This window comes from Melanerpes formicivorus, unplaced genomic scaffold (assembly GCF_026170545.1).
Source record: "Melanerpes formicivorus ecotype bairdi unplaced genomic scaffold, bMelFor1.0.p_v2 SCAF_21, whole genome shotgun sequence".
In the NCBI taxonomy this organism is placed as follows: Eukaryota; Metazoa; Chordata; class Aves; order Piciformes; family Picidae; genus Melanerpes; species Melanerpes formicivorus.
The window spans coordinates 10605858-10625153 of record NW_027142373.1 but is presented as its reverse complement, the minus strand read 5'-3'; the positions used below and the strand labels follow the sequence as shown (position 1 = coordinate 10625153).

Genomic DNA, 19296 nt, shown 5'->3' with positions numbered 1-19296 from the left:
CTGCTTTGTGTGCAGGCTCCCACCACAGCTTCCTGCGCTAGCGCCCAATGTGCGCATTCGCCTCATAGCTCCTCTGAGACTTCCAGGCAGTTGGCTACTCTGCAGCAAAAGTGGCTTTTCAGAAGGAGATCTGCAGGTGTCACCCTCCCCTTGCAGAGGCACAGACCTGACAATGGGAGACCCCTTCTTCCTCATCCTCCTCCGACTGGGGCACTCACCACGGCCTGCCCCTGTGAAGGGGCTGCAGCCTAAGGCCACAGGCCTCTCTTGACCCCTCTCCACCCTATCGTGCGTCCTCGTCACCCCCGAGTCACTTCACTGCCTCTCAGTACCGTCTCTCTGATGTCATCCCGGCAGTCGTGGGGCCGGCCGCTGTGTCCGCCGCCGCCGCCCGCCTCAGCGATGCCGCCGGGGCCGAGCAGCCACTGCTCAGGGCAGCCTGCGCGAGCTCCGCGCCCTCAGGGCGAGCCCCGACCTGCCGCCAGGGCGGATGGCTAGCTTCGCGCGCCACTGTGGCCAAACCAATCACCGCGCGGCGTACGGGTGGCCGCGCGGGATCTCACCAACCAGACGCCGGCTTCTTGAGGCCGCCCCGAAGCGCCACTGTGGGTTCCCTGCGCCGTGGCGTCCCGCTTGCCAGTGACCCTGATGGCGGCCTCGGCGGCGCGGGGGGAAGCCCGGTGGGTGAGCGGCTTCCCCGCCGAAATTGCCTGGCGCGGCTGGTGAGTACGGGCCGAGCGGCGGCGGGGCGCGGCCGTGCTGCGTCCCGTCGAGGAACGGGGCCAGGAGGGGCCACCCCGGCTGGAGGCTGTCCCTCCATAGCGGGGGAGGCCCGAGGCAGAGCCGGCGGCGATCCCGCTGCACTGCCCTCCCTCTGTGCCTGAGCCGGAGGTCCCGCGCAGCGCCATTCCCTTCACATCCCCTCCTCCCTTGGCACCTCGTTACCTAGCGGGTCATGAGGGAGAGGAAATGAAAAAAGGCCCAGAAAAGGCGCTCCCGCACGTGTTAGCCGCTTCTCCCGCAGGGAGGGACAGGCTCCGCCTCGCAGCGCCGCAGAGCATCCCCCCGGGCACCGGCCGCGGAAGCTCCCTAAGTTCCAGCGAGGCTGGGAAGTGGGGAGCGGGCCGAGCCTCCGCAGTGCAGCCCCAAGCGGGGTGCTCCAGCAGCTGCGGGTTGCGCTCGGGGCAGCCACAGGTTTGTGCTCATCCTAAGGGGTTTAGCGGTGGTCCCAAATTCGGACTAAAGCGCTTTCACAAGTTTGCCTCGATCCCTTACAATCTGGGATAGCAGCCTCGACTCAACCGGTTGTTTCATTGTGCTTCACTCCCGCTCCTACCTCATGGCAGCCTGCTGATCAGCAGAACTTCATAGTAGGCTTTTTGCCTCAGCCATCCACTTGATTTGTTTCCAGAAGCTGTGGTCCGTGTAGTTCTCCGATACATCACTGCTGTTTGTCTGTTTGGGAGCTTTCTCCTCCCAGAATAGGGGCATCTCAGAATTGATAAGCAAAGGCCTACAAATCCCAGTTAAAACCCATTCAATAAAGGACAGGAAGTTTGTGTTAGCTGATTCTATCTACCTTAAAGATATCTGGAGAGGAAGGGAAAGCCCACAGACAGGGGTGGATATGGTTTGAGTTAAGCATTTAAGACTCATAAGAGTTTTCACAGGACACCTTGGCAACAGGAAAGTTTCTTTGTTGGTCTTGTCAGTCTTAAAAGTTACAAAGGTAATGGCAGAGGAGGGTGAGCACCTATTCATGTTCTTGAGGCAGCTACCAAGTAATACAGATTTTCACCTTTCCTGAGGAAAGGAAGTTGGCTGGAGGATGCTTGTCTAAAATCTCATTATTTCCCCCAGCAATTTTAGAGTGAAGTTCCTAGTTGAACAGAGAGCTCCTACATGATGTGATACACTAGGATAGTAGTGAGTGAGCTCTATGAAACTGTTTAGGTTGCTTAGAAAAGCATGTTCCTATATATACACCTCCTTAACAGCTGCTGTTCTGCATTAAACTACAGGGCTTGCTCAAATATAGCAAAATTTGGACAACCTGGCAAGCAAACTAGATTGACTCTCTACAGCTTAGTACAGGCATACACATAAATAGCTGCACTCTGTTGGTTTTACACAAGATGTTGGTACTTTAGGGCTCTATGTTTTGTTGTTGCCTTTTACTCAAGCACGTCAAAACACTTTACATAATATTCTTCTTAGCCCTGACCTTTTAAATAAACACATTGCCAACATTTTTTTACCTGATGAGAGGATTAAGATATTAGGGCTTTTAGTCTAGGTCACAAAACAAGTCAATATTGCTATTACAAGCACAACCATGAAAACAAACCTCCTTCCTTCCTATTACAGCTCTATCGCTTAAAGTCTCTCTGTGGCCCTCCTTGCTTCGGCTTGGGTCCTAGCCAAGCTAGCTGCTGGAAGCCACAGCAAGCACTGCAGAAACCAAGCTGCTTCAGGTAGAAATGAAGCCCTGAAAGAGAGGTGCTTTGTGAGAGTTTATATACCCCTGTGGCTAGGTGGGACTGGCTATGAGCAGGGTCAGGAACCATAGCCAGAAAAGTCTTTCTGCAGGGCTGGACAAAGAGAGGGGCAGTGTTGTCCAGCCCTTAGGCCTGCAGGGAGCTGGATTCATTATTGTTAACATCTGTAATAATGTATGGGACTGTTGGTACACCAAATAGGGCACTCTGGATCTCTGTCCAGGAAACTTCTGAGTGAATAGTGGAAAGAAATTCTTAAAGAGCTGCAAAGATGTTCTTAAAGAGCTACCAAGAGCTCTCTGTTTTCCTTTCACAGTAGAGTGAGTCAGCTCATTGCCCTATTTCTAGATACAAATGTTCATCATAAAACTTTCATGGAGCTTGTTGTGAGAGTAGCAAAACACAGACTCTGATGTGTTGATCAGTGTCTTTTCTAGGCAGGGGCTGTGCTTTGCTGTGAATGAGCTGTGAGCTCTGTTAATGGCCTTCAGGTACTGTGCTGCTTCAGGGGACACCCAGAAAACGCCTTCCCAGCACCATGATGGCTGCTAAATAGCTCCAAATGGCAAACGTTGGTGTTCTAACCTAGTTTTAGTATAAACTGTGTCCTTAGTCACAAACTGGAATTAGAGAAAAAGCTGCACTTTTACCTGTGAGTCAGAGTGTGCCAGCAAAGATTGATGTGCTAGAAAGTCCTGTCAATCCAGCACAGGCTTTTTTGTTTTAGTTTGGACAACAGAACTGAAATCCATTGTGTGGTTTCCTTGCATTTCATGATAGTAGTTTTAAATGGAGGTAATTGCACAATCCTGGTTACCATAATAACCACACACACACACACAGAGAATCACCAAGGTTGGAAGAGACCTCAAAGATCATCAAGTCCAATATCATGATGACTGACAGCTGTCACTTTTGCAGTGAATTCTGGCTTACATTTGCAGGAAAACTGTTTTGGTTATCATTCAGGGCATTGTGCCACAGAGCAGCTGAGGTCTTGGTGCTCTGCAGAAGCTGGAGGGGCTCTTAGAGTTTTCAGAATTGGGGCTTTTGTTCTCACTTTGGTCCAGACCATCCAAGTTGTTTCTTTCTGAATCAGAAAAGGTAAAGCAATTCCCAAACACCTGTTTGTTTTTTTTTTCTTTTTTAAAAGAACTAAGTAAGGAAAAATGACAAAGAGCAAAGATCTTCAGATTTACTGTACCTTAATTAATCTGGTTGACAGCCACCTAAACATGAGCCAGCAGTGTGCCCAGGTGGCCAAGAAGGCCAACGGCATCCTGGCCTGCATTAGGAGTAGTGTGTCCAGCAGGAGCAGGGAAGTCATTGTGCCCCTGGACTCTGCATTGGTTAGGCCACACCTTGAGTCCTGTGTCCAGTTCTGGGCCCCTCAGTTTAAGAAGGGCATTGAGACACTTGAATGTGTCCAGAGAAGGGCAATGAAGCTGGGGAGAGGCCTTGAGCACAGCCCTGTGAGGAGAGGCTGAGGGAGCTGGGGTTGTTTAGCCTGGAGAGGAGGAGGCTCAGGGGTGACCTCATTGCTCTCTACAACTACCTGAAAGGTGGTTGTAGCCAGGAAGGGGTTGGCCTCTTCTCTCTAGCAACCAGCACCAGGACGACACAGTCTCAAGCTGTGCCAGGGGAGGTTTAGACTCTGAGGTGGGGAGAAAGTTCTTCATGGAGAGAGTCATTTGTCATTGGAATGTGCTGCCCAGGGAAGTGGTGGAGTCCCCATCCCTGGAGGTGTTCAAGAGGGGATTGGATTTGGCACTTGGTGCCATGGTCTAGTCATGAGGTCTGTGGTGACAGGTTGAACTCAATGATCCTCGAGGTCTCTTCCAACCTTAGTGATACTGTGAAACAGAGTCAGCTTCTGTGGAAACAGTGGGGTAGTCTAAACAAGTTTGCTCATTCTTCAGAACATATCCATCAATTACTTCCAAACTCACAAGAACAAAATTAAGACAAAAATGTGTTCTTTCATTTGTTTTACCAGTCTTAATCTTGCCAGTCAACCAATGGTCTGACTCTTACAAGTGAGCTAAAGTTGTTTCCTACTCCCCTTCTCCCTCTTTGTTGCTCAGCTTTTATTTTAAGCATTCATTGTCCTTTCTAGCAAGTCCAGTGTGCAAGCCCTGTGCTGAAGAAAGAAGGGTTCAGAGATAGTTTTTATTGGACGACTCTCAGCAAGTAAAACATTAATTTCCCCTCCTAAAGGCACACTTGTCAGGTGGAAGACAGATGTTGAGTTCATTTCAAGTTTCATCCTGCTCCTGATTCAAGGTAGAGTAGATTCCTCTCTCTAATCCCTGTCACTTGGCAAGGCAAGCTGAGCCTGTGTGAAATACTCTCCTGATTCTTCACAGCCATGCACAAATGAGCTGTTTGACCACTGCTGACTTGCTAATACTTAGAACATACACAGCATTAGTTCAGGAGCTCTCACTTACTTCCCAGACAGTAATAAATTTGCCTCACAGTTCCTCTCTGGAGCAGATAAGCTTATGTCTATCCTCATTTCAGGTTATTCAATCAGAGAATGTTTAGCTGGCCCGAATTTTGACAAGTTTTTTTTCACAAGCAGATATGGAAGCCAAGAAGTGTGGCTGCCAGCTTCCTTGCAGTAATTACTCTGAGCTCTCAGTGGGTCTCAAAGCAATTGACAGTATCATTTGATGCACCTTTGGAAGCCCATACATCAGCAAATGTGCCCATGTTGCAAATGATCAGGCAGACATCAGCTCCTCCTGAGTAGGAAGAGTGTATGGTTCTGCTGATAGCAAAACAATCAGCTCTAATCTCAGCCATTTTCTCCAAGGCAGCAGCTTTTTTGGGTCATTATCTGTTCCCCCGTGTTTCTATTCTGGGTGACAGATCAGGCTTCTGTTCTTGAGGAATTCAGTTTTGGCAGCAAGAAATGTTCAGTCTCCCCAGCATTATTTTTTTCACAGACTAATCTAGGCTGGGAGTTCTCACTAAATAACATGAAGGCATCAGTGATTGAACACTTGAGGGAAAACAATATCATTAGGTTGATTTCTTTTTCTCCCTAAAGACCTGCAGCTTCTGAAGCACATTTTTTTCTTTGCCAGTGTCTAGGGGTTGTATAGTTATCTGATCTTGCCTGTTTGTTAGTTGTTGCAGCAGTTGTGTACATAATGTGTCATGCTGTAGAGTATCCTATTAAATTTCATCACTGATACCTCATGCTCATTTCATGAGGTTTGGTTAAGTTGCTGAGATCTTTGGATTTCAAAGGAGGATCTCAAAGCACAGTGTTTATTACCTATACCATAGTATCAGTCAGGGTTGGAAGGGACCACAAGGATCATCTAGTTCCAACCCCCCTGCCATGGGCAGGGACACCCCACACTACATCAGGCTGGCCAGAGCCTCATCCAGCCTGGGCTTAAACACCTCCAGGGACAGGGCCCCAACCACCTCCCTGCACAACCCATTCCAGGGCTTCACCACTCTCATGGGGAAGAACTTCCTCCTCACCTCCAGCCTGAATCTCCCCACCTCCAGTTTCATTCCATTCCCCCTAGTCCTATCACTACCTGAGATCCTGAGAAGTCCCTCCCCAGCCTTCCTGTAGGCCCCCTTCAGATACTGGAAGGCCACAATGAGGTCACCTCAGAGCCTTCTCTTCTCCAGACTGAACAGCCCCAACTCCTTCAGTCTGTCCTCACAGGAGAGGTGCTCCAGCCCTCTGCTCATCCTCCTGGCCCTTCTCTGGACACCTTCCAGCACCTCCAGATCCCTCTTGTAACAGGGGCTCCAGAACTGGACACAGTACTCCAGGTGGGGTCTCACCAGGGCTGAGTAGAGGGGGAGGATCACCTCCCTTGCCCTGCTGGCCACACTTCTCCTGATGCAGCCCAGGATCTGATTGGCTTTGTGGGCTGCAAGTGCACACTGAGAGCTCCTGTTGAGCTTCTTGTCCACCAGCACCCCCAAGTCTCTCTCCTCAGGGCTGCTTTCCAGCCAGTCACTGCCCAGCCTGTATTGGTGCCTGGGATTGCCTCGACCCAGATGCAGGACCCTGCACTTGCTCTTATTGAACCTCCTGAGGTTGGCTTGTGCCCACCTCTCCAGCCTGTCCAGGTCCCTCTGGCTGGCCTCCCTTCCCTCCAGCGTGTCTGCTGCACCACACAGCTTGGTGTCATCAGCAAACTTGCTGAGGGTGCACTCAATGCCACTGTCCATGTCCCCCACAAAGATGTTGAACAAGACAGGTCGCAGGACTGATCCCTGAGGGACTCCACTTGTCACTGGCCTCCACTGGGACATGGAGCCATTGACAGCCACTCTTTGGGTGCGGCCATCAAGCCAGTTCCTTATCCACCTAGTGGTCACCCATCACACCCATGTGTCACCAGTTTGGAGACCAGGATGTGGTGTGGGACAGTGTCGAAGGCTTTGCTCAGCTCCAGGTAAATGACATCAGTTGCTCGCCCCTCAGCTATTAATTTTGTCACCTGCTCATAGAAGGCCACCAGCTTGGTCAGGCAGGATTTGCCCTTGGCAAAGCCATGCTGACTGTTCCCAATCACCACTATTCTTCTGAGCCAGTAGTGCCTCCAGGAGGATCTGCTCCATGATCTTTCCAGGCACAGAGGTGTGACTGACTAGCCTGTAGTTCCCTGGTTCCTCCTTCTTACCCTTTTTGAAAATGGGGGCAATGTTTCCCCTTTTCCAGTCTGTGGGGACTGCCCCAGACTGCCATGACTTTTGAAATGTAATAGAATCATCATAGAATCAATAAGGTTGGAAAAGACCTCAAAGGTCGTCAAGTCCAACCTGTCACCCAACACCTCATGACTGCTAAACCATGGCTCCAAGTAAATACACTGACTGCATAAGACAGTGTTACTTGGAAGATGATTAGGTAGTTGAATGGCCCCCTTGTAAAGCTCTGCTTCTGCTCTTCAGAAGGACGTTTCCCACACTTGTTGATACAAACTACAAGACTTAGTCCTCACCAGGGCACTTCCAAGCAGGAATGTGTTTGGGCTGGTGGGAATGTATTTTTCAGATTGGAGAAGGTCAGGGTATCAGAGACACATTGCAAGCCCAGGACTGGCTTCAACAGAAACCAAAAAGGGTGCTGATGAATGGGAAACTGAGTATGAGTCAACAATGTGCACTTGCAGCCCAGAAGGCCAGTGGTGTCCTCAGCTGAATGAAAAGAAAGGTGGCCAGCAGTTTGAGAGAGGTGTTTCTGCAACTCTGCTCTGATAAGACCTCAAGTGGAGTACTGTGTCCAGTTCTGGGGCCCCCAACACAGGAGAGACATGGACCTGAAGGAATGGGTCCAGAGGAGAGCCACAAAGATGATCAGAGGGCTGGAGCACCTCTCCTATGGGGACAGACTGAAAGAATTGGAGCGGTTTAGCCTGGAGAAGAGAAGGCTTCAGGAGGACCTTATAGCTACATTCCAATATCTGAAGGGTAAGGCTGGGGAGGGAGTGTTTAGAAGGGCCTGTGGTGATAGGATAAGGGGCAATGGTTTGAAACTGGAGGAGGGTAGATTTAGGTTGGACATCAGGAAGAAATTCTGCACAATGAGAGTGATGAGACACTGGAACAGGATGCTCAGGGATGCAGTTGGGGCCCTGTCCCCAGAGACATTCAAGATCAGCCTTGATGTGGCTCTGGGCAGCCTGATCTAGTTGGAGGTGTCCCTGCTGACTGCCAGGGGGTTGGACAAGATGACTTTTGAGGGTCCCTTCTTGATGCACTGCAGACCTCTTCGCATAGCTATGGGCTAATGATGGGCTGAGTTTGGGATACAGGACTTCAGGAAAGTTGTCTTGCTGTTAGAGATGCATGTGCTGGATTGAGTTAGTTGGTGGACCTCATGTTGGGCTTCACTCTACCTAATGATTTGAGAGTATTTCTCAGGCTGAACACAGCATGATGGCACTTGAACCATTGTCCAGCCATTTCCAAGTTTCATGGCCTGCTTAGGCACGAGCAGGATGGAGTGTGCTGGGCAGGTGGAAGGGGTAAACTGGCTGCACTTGGGGCCTCTGGTGTCTGATTAGAGCAACCACAGCTTCAGGCATCTTTAATTGTGACTGAATACTTGCTGCCCACTAACGTGTTCCAGCAAAGCAGCCCCACTTCATTTCTGTTCTGCTATCTGGCAGAGTTTGACATGTTGACACATGAGTGACTAATTGCCTGGGTAGACAAAGAGAGATAACTGGGAGGGCAGAAGAAGGCAGATACTCTGGTGTGGAAAAAATAACAGCACACAAAACTCCCAGGATGCATCCAGAGCGTGGCGAGTCCCAGCTGCTGGGTAGGAGTGATGGAGAGACACATCTGGTGGTGGTGGCAATTGCAGGAGGCCCTGAAAAAGAAGAGTCTGGAGCACACAAGGACCTTGTGGCACAACTGGAGTCTGAAACAGAAGTGTCTATGGGGTGGAGGGGCTGGCTGCACAGCTCTGCAGATCTGCACATTGCCTGCAGGATTCACCAACGGCTTCAGCTTCATTGTGTGACGCTGTTCTCGGAGTGTTTGCACGCCCTCTGTGATGCATGTGGAGGTTTTTAGTTGGTGTGGCGTAATTCTTGCATTATTCTTGCAGACCTCTGATTTTGCTAACTTATGTGTTTGAAAGAAGGCACAGAAGCCACACTTGTGTGGCTCCAGTTCCAGTCCTGGTGCAGGAACCGAGGGAGGATGGTTTATGATCGTAGCCTGCCTTTGCTTTTGGTTTCAGTCATCCTATGACATTCTGACCTGTTTAGGATTAGCTGTGTCTGGAATTCTTGGTTCTAAATGAAAACCTTCTCTCAAGTCTAGTTCCCCTCTGAAAAAAAAAAAATCAAACATTCTGCTGCAAACATCCAGACTGGCACAGGACAGAAGTGGCCTCTTTGCTTTCTGTGTTGGAAATGTTTACAATCTGACCATTGTTGGCACCACAGATTGGGGATGTGAGTGGAATTAAACTGCTGTCAGGCCAGTTTGTTCCAATTTTGGAGAAGCCCCGAGGATGGATGGTGATGAAGTAGCACTGCAAGCACCACTGACTACTTCTGCAAGCCTCTTGCCGTCCTGTCCAAGCTTTTGACTTTCTCTAGTGAAGGACTTTTCACTCTTCCTGACCTGTATCTTATCTTTGTAACACCCTTGTTGTGTGTCATGCCTCCTAGCCCTGAAGGACTTCGGGGTGGTATGTGTGTGGGTGCTGTGCCTTGAACTTTAAGGACCGGTGTGTTTTGGACTCGGGATCACATTTCAATTTGCTGCCTAAAGCAGAATGTCTCTGAGGGCGCTGCTGCAAATCCTGCCCCTGCCCAGCTGCCTCCCTGCATGGCCCCTGCCCTCCAGCCAGAGCCACCCAGCACTGCTAATGACTGGGGCTCTGTGGGATTAGCACAGACAGTCCTGGATGGTTTTTTTCTTCTTCTGCCTTTGTGACTCTGGCTTGCCAGTTACCCATTTGTGTCACGGATAATTGTGCTTTTGAAGTGCAGATCCAGAGATAAATTCAGGCTTAACTTTGGTTTGAACAAGTGAGAGCCCAATGCATAAATCCTTCAGCAGATCTGCTAATAAATCTTCTGTCAAGGGGGAGTAAAAGGAAGAATTGTGGATTCATTTCTTACCCCTTTCATTGTTAGTGACCGTTCCCCCCTTAAAATCATCTCCTCTTGCCCTTCCCTTATATGAAGTCACTCTCAAGTTGAAGGAGAGATGCTGAGGATCTATCTAAGCTGCTGCATGCAGGCATTCAACAGTAGATTTTCCTCCTTCCCACTCCCAGCCCTCTTTGTCAGCTTCGCTCCAGTGACTTTGTCTGATCCTCTCTTTGCAGTTGCTAATTGGCCTGGCAGGGATAGGAACTGACTGAAAATAGCTTCATTCCCGTGGTGTGTGCACATTGACAGGGGTCACAGAACAGAAAAGTAGGGCAGAGTCCAGAGTTGTGGCTCATGCCAGCCAGCCATCAGCCCAAAAATGGCACTTGCAGGTGCTGGTTGCTGCGCTGCAGGCAGTTCTTGGGTAACCAACAGTCTGAATACTGAGTGCTTGCTGCTTCCTGGAATGCAGGTGCAGGATGTGTCTGCAAGAGATGAAATACTGACATCTAACTCTTCAGTGTGGGGCAGCAGTGGATTTCTGAGAAGCTTGGGATGTCTTTTGTTTTCCTTGAAGTGAAGTAACATCATGGAGAGCGCAGTGCTGTGCTTGACTGCCTCTAGGATGGGATCTCCAGAATCCTTCTTCTTTGAAGAGGGCAAGATTGTATAGACCAGGGTAGTAAAACCCAGCTGGCAAAAGCCAATCCTGTTGTATCTGGGAAAAGTGTGGGTGGTCTGGATTGATTTGCAGATTTAGCTGCTTCCTTGTTTGTTTGGTTCCCTGGTAATCTGGAATTGACTTTATGACTTCTGGCCTGCTTAATGGTGGTCAGATACAAGCTCAGCCCAGCCCTGTCAAAGAGTGGATGTGTTGTTCAGCAAATAGAGGAATCATTACTATAGGCCCCATTAGAGATTAGCTGGACAAAGCTCCTGGTAGATAAGAATAGCAAGACAAATAGCCATGGGTGACAGCATGCTCCAACACCTGGTGGAATCCAGTGCTTTGTCAGCTTGTTTTGGAGGCCTGCCCAAAAGTGTGTTGGGGCTGCAATAATACTCTAACTCTGAGCTGCAGGGAGGTTGATTCATCTACTGCTGCCAGATTTGGGGGGAACTTAGGTTAATGGAATCCAGTCTAAGTAAGGAGAGAATTGATGTACTATGAGCTCCTCAGTTCTCCTTTTCAAGACCAATCCTGTAATTTGAATGTTACAGTATCACAGTATAACTAAGTTTGGAAGAGACCTCGAGGATCATCGAGTCCAACCTATCAACACAGACCCCATGACTAGACCATGGCACCAAGTGCCACGTCCAATCTCCTCTTGAACGCCTCCAGGGAAGGTGACTCCACCACCTCCCTGGGCAGCACATCCCAATGATGACTGACTCTCTCAGTGAAGAATTTTCTCCTCACCTCGAGTCTAAACCTCCCCTGGCACAGCTTGAGACTGTGTCCTCTTGTTCTGGTGCTGGCTGCCTGGTAGAAGAGGCCAACCCCTTCCCGGCTACAACCACCTTTTAGGTAGTTGTAGAGAGCAATGAGGTCTCCCCTGAGCCTCCTCTTCTCCAGGCTAAACAATCCCAGCTCCCTCAGCCTCTCCTCACAGGGCTGTGCTCAAGGCCTCTCCCCAGCCTGGTTGCCCTTCTCTGGACACGTTCAAGTGTTTCGATGTCCTTCTTAAACTGAGGGGCCCAGAACTGGACACAGGACTCAAGGTGCAGCCTAACCAGTGCTGAGCACAGGGACACAATGACCTCCCTGCTCCTGCTGGCCACACTATTCCTAATGCAGGCCAGGATGCCATTGGCCCTCCTGGCCACCTGGGCACACTGCTGGCTCATATTCAGGCAGCTGTCAATCAGCACCCCCAGGTCCCTCTCTGTTTGGGAGCTCTCAGCCACTCCGACCCCAGCCTGTAGCTCTGCATGGGATTGCTGTAGCCAAAGTGCAGCACTCGGCACTTGGACTTGTTGAATGCCATTTTGTTGGACTCTGCCCATCTGTCCAGTCTGTCAAGGTCCCTCTGCAGAGCCCTTCTACCGTCTAACTGACCAACATCTGCCCCTAACTTGGTGCCATCTGCAAATTGCTGATGACTGACTCGACCCCCTCATCCAGATCATCACTGAAGATGTTAAAGAGCACAGGGCCCAGCACTGATCCCTGGGGGACGCCACTGGTGCCTGGCCGCCAGCTGGATGTGGCACCATTCACCACCACTCTCTGCGCTCAGCCTCCAGCCAGTTCCTAACCCAGCACAGAGTGTAGTGGTCCAAGCCACGAGCTGACAGCTTAGATAGCAGTTTGCTGTGGGGGACGGTGTCAAAAGCCTTGCTGAAGTCCAGGTAGACCACATGTTGTGAATTCCATCACTTTCTTGTCCTAAAGGGAGTGATATGGGGAGATGCAGTGATATGGGGAGACTGATTGCTTCCTCTTCTGTTTCTACAGATGGTGATGTGATAAGTGCAGCCAAACTGATCTCTATCTAGGAGACATTCTCCCTTGAGGAGCAGTCCCCTTTTGCTGGACATGCTTACAGAACCACTTAGTCATGGACCTCAAGGAGAAGTGTCAGGTAGGTTTCCTGGTAAGGGTCATGCCCAAGATAAATGTTGAGTCCTTGTCATTGTCTTTCATTATTTTGGATCAAAACTCACCATTTGGGGTTATGATGTGATGATCCAACCCATGCTCAGTATCAAAATTGAGAGTTGTGTCCCCTTCACATTCCTAGGGGTGTACATGCTTGTGTGAGTGGGTAAATCCTTTGCAGGCTGACACTGGGAGACCATCCTGAAACAACACAGGTGTTGTATATGCTGTCACATCTGCTGTGTCTTTCTTGGGGTTTAAGATCCCTTAGACACTTAGCTTGGCTTCATTTGAGAGCCTGACCTCACCCATAAAGGTAAGAAAACCTTCTGAGTCCAGTTTTTCTGATAAGTGTGTGCATTTCTTGGGCAATTGGATGTCTTTGTAGGTAGTGCTGCAGGACAGCATTTCTAGATCTGCTTTTAAAAGTCCCAGATAATTCTGGATACTTTATGGAGGGGCAATCTGTCTCTTGCTATCTTGCCATGCTTTAAGCTTCAAAGGAAAAGAAGAGAGAGGGATCCTCATGAACAGCTGCTGTAGAAGCCAAAAAGACATATCTGCTGTGGCTGACAGGAGACTGTAAACGTGGCACATGTTACTACTTCTCAAAAGTAAAATGGTTTTGAGCTCTGTAGGGAGCAGTCTGCTGGTCACTTGTTTCAGCAGCCACCTGATTTGAAACCTCTTTCTCACTCAAAAAAAGGGAACTGGTGCTTGCTCTGCATCCCAGCCAGGACTGGGACAGGTAGTTTGAGACCAGTGGAGAACATTCTACATGCCAAGCTCTCAGCTGGCTCTGGTAAGAGGACATTCTTGGCTCTCCTTTTTGGTGTCCCTGTCTCCGCCACACTGCGAGCTTTGTCTGCCAGGTCGTGTTTGCTGCCTCGCCGTTGCTCTGTGTGTGTGGCCTTCTTGCTGTTTTGTTTGTAGACTTCCAGCATCAAGAAGTGTGTTTGTTCATTAGTGCAAAGTACCTGTTAGATAATCACCTCAACTCAGATCTGCTCTAAAAGGTGACTACAGCAGTGGGAGTGAGTTTAAAGGTACTTAGATTTTCACATCAGCTCTTCGACTTGCTCTCTGGACTTCTCGTTTGTGTGTTCTCTGTTCTGAACCTGAGCTTCTGGGTGCTGGTGTTCTTGGGAGAGGTTTTATACCAGACTGCTGTATTACCATGGAAGTAACATCCCAATGAGGATAATTATCTGTTTATTCCCTTGTTAATGACATCACATGCTAATCTGCTGTTGATGACTATAAGAGATGACGCAGCTACCATTCTCTGCAGGGCTGTGTTCTGTGTAGGGTCTGAAAGCACCAGGAGAGCTGCAGCCCTGGCAGCACACACTGGGGACACATTAACTGTGGGCCACTGTCTTTGGTTCATCTTTCTCTTGTGACATTCTACATTGTACAAGGCAGGAAGAGTGTATCAAATAGCTGGACAGTAGCATGCACAGTATTGTAACAGACCTTTTAAAGGCTTGCTAAGAAAGTGTCCTGCAAAAGGAGATTATGGGAGATTGTGGTGTTCTGAAGTCCTGGTCTTTTCTCCTGACTTCCTGAAGGTTTTTTCCCTTCCATTCTGAATGGGGATTAAAAGTGAGGGCAAGGGATCCATAGAATAGAATGGGTTGGGTTGGAAGGGGCCTTAAATATCATCAAGTTCCAACCCCCCTTTCATGGGCAGGGACACCTCCCACTAGCCCAGGTTGCTCAAGGCCCCATCCAAGCTGGCCTTGAACACCTCCAGGGAGGGGGCATCCACAGTCTCCCTGGGCAACTTGTTCCATTGTCTTACCACCCTCACTGGAAAGAATTTCTTTCTAATCTGCAGTCTAAATGTTCCCTCCTCAAGCTTCCCCCTCATAGAATCATAGAATCAATAAGGTTGGAAAAGACCTCAAGGATCATCAAGTCCAACCTGTCACCCAAGATCTCTTGACTACTAAACCATGGCACCAAGTGCCACGTCCAGTCCCCTCTTGAACACCTCTAGGGATGGTGACTCCACCACCTCCCTGGGCAGCCCATTCCAATGGCCAACAATTCTCTCTGTGAAGAAGTCCCTCATTCTGTCACTACAAGCCCTGGCAAAAAGTCCCTCCCCAACTCTCTTGTAGCTCCCTTTAGGTACTGGAAGGCTGCTCTAAGGTTTCCCTGGAACCATCTTTGTCCAGGCTGAACAGCCCCAACTCTCTCAGCCTGTCCCCATTGGTACACACAAATGTGTTCTGCAGCTCAGTTTGGATCCTGAGGCAAGTCCATGGTTTATTCTTGCTAGCAGTGTGTGACTTGGTGTTAAGGGGTTTGCTCCATATTTTTTTGTGTGTTTTGTTTTTAAATACTGCAGGTCTTTATTGCATCCCCTTTAAGGTAGAGCCCATCTTCCTTTCCAAAGTGAAGAACTTCAACATGCATATGCTGATAGAGACCCAAATGAACCTGCTGTGTAAGCTCAGTAATAAATCTGATGTGCTGAGGATTATTTTAAAGTGCCAAGAATGAAATGAGTCCAACTGAAAACAGCAGTCCCAAAGGTGGCTGAAAGCAGCCTCTTTGCTCTGATAGATGGGTGTGATGAAGAGCTAGCACTCCTGGAACAGAAGATGTGCTCAGAGCACTGCTGCAGCACAGACACCTGTCACTCAGAAGATGAGAGCCCTGTCCTCTGGCTCCAGTCAGATAATGCAGCTCTGCTGTCAGAAATGCCTGAGGATCAGAATTCCTCAGGTGTAATGTAGGCTGCCTTCCAATTTTTGCCAGAAGCCAGGCACTGCAGAGAAAGGCAGGGAGGATTTTGGGAACAGTGCCAAACCCTGCTTAAATTAAATGTGCTGATATCTTGTTCTTCCTCATCTTCTCCTGACTTTTTAATTTTCTGTGTGTTTCTGAAGTGGAATTAATACCTGTGAAAGGTGCCAGAAGCTCTGCTCCGGGCCCGCTCAGCATATACCGAGGCAGGCAGCAGCACCGATTGCCACAAGACAGTGTGAGGCTCATGATTTTGAATTCTTTTAGATGTAGGCTGCATTTGCAGCCACACAACTATTAAATCTTCTTGACATCATCCATGCCACAGTAGTTGCCCATAACAACTGAGCAGTGTAATTGCTGCAGCCTTGGATACAGCCCTGTGCCCTGGCCAGAGCCCGGAAACGTGCTCAGGGTGCCTGTGCTGTGCTCCACATTGCTCCGGCTACAGCACTGCTGCTCCCAACCTGTCTTCTTCCAGGATACCTAACAAGAGCTGCAGTCCTACCTTTGGACTGCAGAGCAGCCCAAGTCCTTTGCCTCTCCTCATCTGGGCAGTAATTGTGTCTCTTGTTTTTATTCCCTGCGCTTCCCTAACACCTCAGCTCTTCTTCCAAGGGCTTTTCACACACTGGTCCTTTTTCCACTGAAGTCTTTCATCCATGCTGCAGTTTTTGTGTGGGTCTCAGTCTCTGCCTTTGTACTCAGCCTTTTATTCCCAGCCCCAGTTTTGTCTTCAGATCTCAAGTTCACAGCTTCTGTGCTTTCATTCTGTTATTTAATAAACAAATGCCCGTCCAGATGCAATTTTTGCTACCAGTTGGTGTGAGAAGGAAGCTACATAGTGCAAATTACTGCCCTACACAAAACACTTCAGAGCAAGGTCTCTCAACAGTGCAGTCAACAAGAAGAGACAGTTTGATTCATGTCCATTTATGTTCCCAACCAAAGCCTTTAGTTCATGAGCTGGAAGAAAGCTGTGTTAGGCCTTCTGAACTGCATGAGGCACAAGGGTTATTCCCTGGTGTTGCACTCTCACCAGCAAGTTGTTTTGTTCACATTCATTCAAGTCTTCAGAAGGTGCAGAGCCATGGGAAACAGATCTGGGGATAGGGGGGGAAAGATCTGCCATGGGAAATAAACAAAGCACTGTGGTAGGAGGAGGGTGTTACATGTGTGTTGTGTGAGGGTCTGTCCATTCTTACCACATGCTGTTGTTGTTGTTGATCCTTTCTTTTTTCTCCTTCCTTTTCCCTTTATGTTGAAGCAAGGAGGTGAGTAGTTTCCTAGCAGGAAAAGAGGAAGGAAGGAAGAATTGTGCCATTAGGACATTTTGTTCCTCTCTGCAGTTTGAAATTGTTGTCTAGGAAACACAATGCCCTGCAAAAGGCTGAAGGATGTCTTGCCTCTTTCTCCCCCTGCTTTCTCCTGAAGGCAAATGCAGTGTGTGCTTACCTTCAGCTTTGTGAGGTTACACACCAGTGTGTAAGTTGGTGCCAGCAGAGAGCTGATAACTAGACCCTGCCTTGGGTTTATTGTAAATAGTGAAAGCTCTTAATCTCTGCCCTTCCAGCTATAAACACAGAATATGGGCTGTGCCTCTTTAGGCATCTGACTCTCAGGGAAGGAAAGGAAGTGAAGAGCTTGGCCAGGGGGCTTAGGTGAGTCCTGACACCTTTATGTGGTCTTCAGAGCTCTGAGATGTGCTGAGACTGGAAGCCTTTGCAGTGCCTGTCTGTCAGTTCTGTGCTGGCCTGCTATAATCCTTGGCAAGCTATGGATGTGGCTCTTGGTTGGGCTGGTTCTTTGCCCCTGTTTATATGGAATGAAAGCAATTGGTTTAGTGATTGCTCTGCAGAGCTGGGAAGCCCCAGACAGAATTGGGACAGCACTGAAGCAGGAGCTATATAAAAACACCCTTTCAAAGGTGCTCTCTTGTAACAAGGAGGAAACATTCCTGTAAAAGATGAGAGAGGGAAGGCTCATTCCTTCTTCACCTCCAAAGGCCTTTTTATCCCATTACCTGTTGTGCTACCCAGCCCTTCCCTGTCTGCATTAATCCTTTGCATTCTCTGTGCCACTGCCCAGGTGTCAGTCAGTGAGCAGCCCCTGGCACGGCACATGGCTGTGAAGGACTAATGTGCACCTTTCTCTTTAGACTGTGTGGCTTCTGGTATATGCATACTGGATGCCAAGAGGGACTTTTGCTGCTTTTTTCATCAACAAGAGTAGGAAGGAGCACTTCAGACTGGACCTACAACCATCTCAGCTTGCCTAGAAAGCAAATGCTTATATTTTTAAACTGAGCTGGAACCCAAAGCTGTGGAGTCACCTGGAAGACTATCCTAGACTGATGGAGGGGAATTAGTACTGCTGGGTCTCTCTGTCTTAATTTAGGCTTTTCCCTTGCCTGCTCAGGTGTTCCTTCCCCTGTAGTGTATTTGATAGCACTTTGTCCTGTCTGATTTGCCATCTGCTTTTCCACAGCCCCCTGTCTGTCAGCACCAACCTTTGCTGTGCATGCATATGCATCTCTGCAGGCAGGGAACCCAGGGATTCTGGCTGTGTCGGCTCCATCTGATGAATGAACCATTCTTACAGGCATCTGCTGCTATCCTGGGCAAACTTTCTTCTCTCTCTGCCTTTTTTCCTTCCCCCCCTCCCCCTTTCTCACCCTCCTCCCCAGCCCCCGTCCACCGCCTCCTTGCTGGATCTGCAGCGTGACTGGAAACAGGCTGAATTAATCAGCAGCCTGGTGCTTCACTCTGCTGCTTCTGTCTCACTCTCTGCAGCGCCGTGCTCTGCACAGTCTTGCTCTCTCTCTCTCTGCCTCTTTGCTCTCTCATTTTTGGAGGGCAGCAGCACTGCAAGTTGCTGGGGAAGTTGCACAGGAATTTAGCCCAGATGCTCTTCAAGCAGGCCGATTTCTGGATCCCCCACCGAGGCAAATGCCACAAAGTAAGTTTCTCTTCCTTAACATTTCCATTCAAAATGGCTTTCCCTCTCTCCCTCCCCAGCCTGCATCCTGCCTGATGCGATGGTGCGCGAACAGCTTTGAGGGTTTGGGCAAAGAGGTTATGGCAGGACATGAGGCAGTGAATAATGACTTTAGCTAGGGAATGGCCTGGTGCTGGAGGTGGTGGGGCAAGAAAGGAGAAGAGGTCTGCTTCAAAGTGCAGATTTAACCCTAGAACCAACAGGAAAGGCCAAACATCATTTTAGCTGCTGACTCCTGCTTTGCTGCCCCTCTGCCTCATGACTTGAATTTCTCTGCTGCTCCCAGGGGCTTTGATCTATGGCTGTGAAAGCTCCTTATCCCCTTAAAACATGTCATGCAGTACACCTGCAAGGCTGTGTCGTAGTTTTAGTCCCCAAAGTCTTCAGCTAAGTGGGGATAAGGAAGAAGCTAAGAGGGTTTTGAAAGATGTGCTGAAGTTCTGTGGATTTGTGAGCATTGCTGGCCTCTGGGAGGGGATTAGCATCCTCTGGAGTAAGTTCTGCACTGGCATAAAGCAGTGTGTTGTGTGCTGAAGCCAGAATAAATACAGACCCCTAACTGCTCTCTGAACTTGAAGGAATAATGTAACTGGATAAATTACAGTAATTAAAGCTTGATAATTGCATAGTACAGGTGAGCTTCAAAGCACTGCATAAACACTGCCTCATCCTGCCAGCAGCCTGGTGGGGCAGGTAACTACAGTTGGGGATTTGCTGCTGCAGACAGGACCAAAGAGACAGACTAAGGAATGTACAATCCAGACCTGGCTGTTACCTGGGGAGCTGTCATCTCTGTCTCTGCTGTTGAGCTGCTGCTAGCTGAGGGAGAAGCAAAGCA

General features: G+C 49.2%; 1 protein-coding gene across 2 annotated transcripts in view; it reads left to right on the top strand.

The window, feature by feature from the left end:
• Positions 1 to 609: 609 nt before the first annotated feature.
• The window catches only part of TMEM94 (transmembrane protein 94), a 63127-nt gene continuing 44440 nt past the window's right edge, over positions 610 to 19296 (top strand). Inside the window, exons 1-2 of one of the 2 annotated variants that reach the window (XM_068151539.1) lie at positions 610 to 722; positions 12561 to 12687. In XM_068151539.1, coding sequence (XP_068007640.1) covers positions 12664 to 12687 — 24 coding nt within the window. In that variant the 5' untranslated portion in view covers positions 610 to 722; positions 12561 to 12663. Of the gene's footprint in view, positions 723 to 12560; positions 12688 to 18393; positions 18420 to 19296 lie in introns of those variants that run through there. The other variant, XM_068151540.1, reaches the window with a different exon arrangement.